General features: G+C 29.3%; 1 protein-coding gene across 1 annotated transcript; it reads left to right on the top strand.

Annotated features, from left to right (window-relative positions):
* Nucleotides 1-2,232: 2,232 nt before the first annotated feature.
* Nucleotides 2,233-3,434, top strand: LOC137805837 (basic helix-loop-helix protein A). The gene is made up of 2 exons (XM_068605746.2): nucleotides 2,233-2,534; nucleotides 2,733-3,434. Exons 1-2 carry the CDS (start codon nucleotides 2,277-2,279, stop codon nucleotides 3,105-3,107), a joined length of 633 nt encoding a protein of 210 aa, XP_068461847.1. The 5' UTR covers nucleotides 2,233-2,276; the 3' UTR covers nucleotides 3,108-3,434.
* The last annotated feature ends 1,662 nt before the right edge of the window (nucleotides 3,435-5,096 follow it).

Below are 5,096 nucleotides of genomic sequence, written 5' to 3'. Positions count from 1 at the left end.
TTTATTCTTTTAATTACTGTTCTACCTTTTTTCAGATTTAATTACACATGCACAATTTCATACCTACATGAAAATGTCTTGATACAACTTATTTCTCAAACATGTTAATAATTAATATTTATTTTCTAAGCAAAATATTTCTCTAAATTAAGACGCAAAGAAAACATTAATGTCAGATTGGGATTAGATTGAAATTTGTGACCCTTATCTCACTAGATGATTCTAGCAAATTCTTCCTACATGTTCATACATTTCTCTTTCCTCCTTCATATTAATTATGAAAAAAATCAATTTTAACCTTTAAAAAAAATAAAAAATTAAATGAAACATATTTTCACATTTTAAATAATTTTGGTTGCACCCTCCACACTTTTATATATTTCTTTTTTCAATCCTATATCTCCTTTCGAGCTGAAACACTTTCATTCTTTTATAGTCCCAACATTTGTAAGAACAATTCACTTTCATTCTTTTATAGTCCCAACATTTGTAAGAACAATTTCATTATTTGATTGCGTGTGAAAGGGTAACGAAAAGATTCATTGTATTCAACATCTTCCACCGTGAAAATATTTATTTTTTAATTTTGTACTCAATTTTGGACATCTCTAATTTTTTTTTGGGTTTTGTAGCTTCCAGAAAAATAAAATAAAAAAACAAATGAAAACACCATCACAACCAATAAAAATACAACACAACTTATTTCAATCACAAAAGTTTACCACTTACAAACAACCACCATCATTTGAAAATGAAAAAAAAATGTACCCCATTCTTCATCATACTCTTAAGTGTATTGTTGAAATTTTAAAAAAAATATGAATGTGCATGGTAAGATATGGAGGTGTAGGAAGAATTTGCCTGGTTTTGTGGTTGGGTGAGGACCTGGATCACTCATAATGGACTTCACAGGCCCAAAGTGGATCATAGGAAGTCACACACTAAGCCCAATTGAATTCAGACTATATACAGAAAGAGAAAGAAATAATATAAATGTAACAAGTGATATAAATATAGAATAAGAAAATCAAGGAGTGTTATAATGAGGTATTTACATTGTAGTCAGTATCCATACTGTATAAGTGAGAAATTTCAAAGGGGCACATTAATTGCATTTTTAGGACAAAAAACAAGCAAATTCATCCCAATTTTAAGGGAATGATTATGAACAAAAGTCAAATATATTTTTTTTTTCAAACAAAGCAAGAACGAAGTTAAATATTCTAGTTCAACTTTCAAAAAAGTTACAATTTGAACCTCGTTGAGATTGTTCAAAATTTTCCTTTTACTTAATGTTTAGAGGAATTCTCAAACGATAGAGAAAAAAATAGTGCAATACTTCTTTAAGGCCAGAGAAGTGTGTTATTAAGAAAAGTTAGGTGTCAAGCTCACAATAATTTACAAATGATTAAAATTGCTTGATGGAAGAGACAATGAGGGAGAGATCATGAATAAAAAAATTCTCATATCATACAATACTACAAACAAGGAATAGGAAGTCAAACTTTTTAAGGACAATTGAGGACATGAAAATGGATTCATCACATTCATAAACATGATTGAAATTCATTATTTGAAGAGAATAAAAAAAGAGGAAGCAAATGAGTACTAAATCATGACTGTTTGTGAAGTTCATATATGGTACAAAAGTGGTAACACCAAACAGGTAACAAAGGATAATGAAAATATAAGAAATAAGCATCTTCTTCTCTTTTCACTTTTATTGTTCATCACTTTGTGGGGTCCAACCAACCTCTGCACACCAATAAGTCTGTTATTTTAGCCTCTCTCTGTGCTTTTTTTCCCACTTATACGGTTACTCTGTATCATCATGATATGGGAAGGTGTCACAATCACACATGCCCACGGGAATCTAATCAATTACCACTACCTATTTTCCTATCAAATGTTACCATTTCTGTTACCAACTACACTGTAGCTCTACACAAATTCTATCACTTTCCTCATTTTTTACTTCAATTCACAAAAATTCCTTCGGAATAGCCACAGAAAAAGACTATAAACAATACTCTACAAGTTAGATAAGGGTGAAAATATATAAAATCAAAGCCTTTTTTCTTTGCTGCAAGAATGTCCTAGCAGATCAATTCAAATCAAACCAATCATTAACCCAAACCACCCCATTTTTTGTTTTGTCAATTTCAGTAGAGGAATATACAAAACAAAAGTGGTGGGGTGGGTATAAAAACATTATAGGAATGAGTGAGGGAGAAGGGAGATAATTAAATAAAGTAGGAAGTATATTATTGAGCAAGATGCAAGGTGACACTACAGAAAAGGAAACTGAAGAAACTCACTCTACCATGCCACCCCTCTCTGAAATCCCACCTTCTTCTTTTCTTCACCCTTCAACCATTGCTGAAAACACTGCTAACACCACCTCCAGAAAGCGTGTTAAGAGAATAATGGGTCAGACCAATTGCCAGAGCCTTAACATTGAACGTGAAAGAAGGTCCAAGATGACTCAAATGTTCACTCAGCTTCAAACCTCCGTCCCTGGTCTCTTACCTCAGGTTCAACAATCATCATCCAACATTTTCATGTCTTCTCAATAATTAATGCTACACATTACTTTCATGGTTTTTTTTAGACTTTTGGTTACATGGGTTTTGCACATTGTGTCCACATTTGATATTTTTAACTCCACCCCTTTATTTTAATGTTACTAAGTTTTGTGAATGACCCTTTTCTTTGTCATGGGGGAATCGTAGGCTACAAGAGAAGTGATAATAAACGAGACAATTGGGTACATAAAAGAGCTTGAGAAGAAGAAGCAGAGACTGGAGGAGTTGAAGGAGACTATGAAAGGAGTAGAAGAGTCCGCGGTTGAATGTGGTAACAGCAACAGAAATTGTTCAATCATGGTTACTGTTTCTGCTAATGTTGCATTCTTTGGTATTCAATGGGTGCCTCGACCAGGTTTGGTGACACAAATTTTAAAGGTGTTTTGCAATCACCAAGCAGATATTTTGGCTGCAAATGTGTCTGTTAATAATGGGAAATTGATTTTGGCAATCACAGCTTTGGTGCAAAATAATGGAAAGTGTGTGGTTGAAAATATTAAAAGAGAAATTATGGGTTTGTAGGATCAAAACTATTGCGTTAGATTACATGGTGTTTGATTTTGGTACCATATCACAGAAGAAGCTAACCTGATATAGATCATGATTAGTGTGATTGTGATGAACATCACCAGCAAAATAATTACTATGGTTCACTGTGTTCAATTGGTTTTTTACTTCTTATTTTCTTATTCTTGGTGAAGAAATTGGAAACCAATTCAAGTTACTTTTGTCCTAAGAAGAAGAAAGGCATCATGGTGTTAGATATAGAAGAAAGGTGTTTTATTGTCTCAAAGCATTGCAAATCATGGGATGGACCCACAGACATATAATATGCTTTGTTCTGTGTTATCTTTCTTCCTTCTATTGTGCAGCATTACAAATTTGTAGCACAAAATGAAGCACTTACTGCGCAACATTTGTTCTGGGACTTCAAACAGAACAACTTTTGCCATTTCAGGACAACTAGTAGGTTTTATGAGGTTTTTACATGGGAAATGACAAAAAATAAATCCATTTAAAAAAAGTTTAAATACGAATGATTTTATTATTATTTGAAAATATTTTGTGTACAACTAAACACTGATAACAAAAATTGTCTGTTTTAGAAAAAAAAAAGTGATGTGTAAATAAAAACTAAAATTAGATAAAATACAACAGTTATCTAAAATTTTGCGTTTCAAAGTTATTGCAATTTTAGTTCTTAAAATTGCTAAATTAACTTAAGATTTAAGTTTTCAGTGAAATATTGGTATTACTGTATTACAGTTAATTATTCAATATACAAACAAGATCATTATTAAAAATAGAATCTATCTTACACTATGCATTATTCTAAATAGATAAAACTTTAAGCATGTTGTGGAAGAAAACAAAGTATATGTAATAGAGGAATACAAATTTAAATTTATTATTTCTGACACACGTGAATAGAAAATTTCAAAATAACAATCATAATTAATAAAAAAAATTTAAATTTAGATTAAAAAAGCAATAACATTTATACTGATATTTACTGTGCTTTTTTTCCAGAGACTACAAAGTAATTTTGTTGATTTTTATTTTATTTTATAATACTATCTTGAGCTATCTATGAATAGCTTTTGACACATGTGGACACAAAATTTACAACAGAATTTAAACAGATATTCATATGTGTCACAAAAATTATTAATTTTTTCTGAAGAATTAAGTAAAGAAGGCTAGGGTTTATATTTTTTTTCAAAGTCCATTAAATCTGACAAGTAATATAATAATACAATATTTATAGAAATTAATAACGATGATGACTTTTTTTTTACGTAGTGTTTCTGTCTACTTTTTTTTAATCTTTTTTATTGTTTCCATGTTCATCTTCATTAATTATATCTTTTTTCGTGATGAAGAAAAACTATCCATAACGAGCTGTCATAGTGAAAGTTCAAAAGTAATACTTACAGGGTGTATATATTATTACTAGTTATATATTATAATTGTTATAATCTATAATATTAATAAACGATTTTTTTTCTTTTTAACCGTACACAATTCTTACAATTATCCTTTAAACAACTGTTTTTAAAATTTAAATAACTTAACTATTCATAAAAAAATTACCTACATTATAAAAAAAATATCTATAATAAAATCATACAATTTTTTTTGTATAAATTTCTTTCAAAATTTAATTATATATTTTATTTCAAAATTTAATTATATATTTTATTTCAAGAATTATTATTATTGTTACTATTGCGTATATATCTGCATTTGTACTTATATGTAAGACTTGGAAGACACATGAGAAGACACATAAATTTTCTGATATTTTATGATCGAAAACATAACCAACCTAGTAGTTATATATGATAAATTTACAAATGTCATGAAAAATTATAACATATATTTACATACACATGTTCTAAATAGCAAAACACTAATTTGCTATGTCATAATTTTGCATTAATAAATTCTTCTTTAAGTGGAAGACTAAATAAAGATGGTATTTTGGATGTCTTTTAACTTCCCTATCTT

The sequence above is a fragment of the Phaseolus vulgaris genome, chromosome 3 (genome assembly GCF_051622355.1).
Source record: "Phaseolus vulgaris cultivar YP4 chromosome 3, ASM5162235v1, whole genome shotgun sequence".
In the NCBI taxonomy this organism is placed as follows: Eukaryota; Viridiplantae; Streptophyta; class Magnoliopsida; order Fabales; family Fabaceae; genus Phaseolus; species Phaseolus vulgaris.
The sequence above is the reverse complement of the archived record's forward strand: the minus strand, read 5'-3'. Positions and strand labels throughout refer to the sequence as shown.

Excerpts from the sequence above, each read along its gene's own strand:
- LOC137805837 (XM_068605746.2), top strand. The coding sequence starts at position 2,277 with ATGCAAGGTGACACTACAGAAAAGGAAACTGAAGAAACTCACTCTACC. Across the intron at positions 2,535-2,732 it reads TCCCTGGTCTCTTACCTCAG|GCTACAAGAGAAGTGATAAT; the intron begins GTTCAACAATCA and ends GGGGAATCGTAG.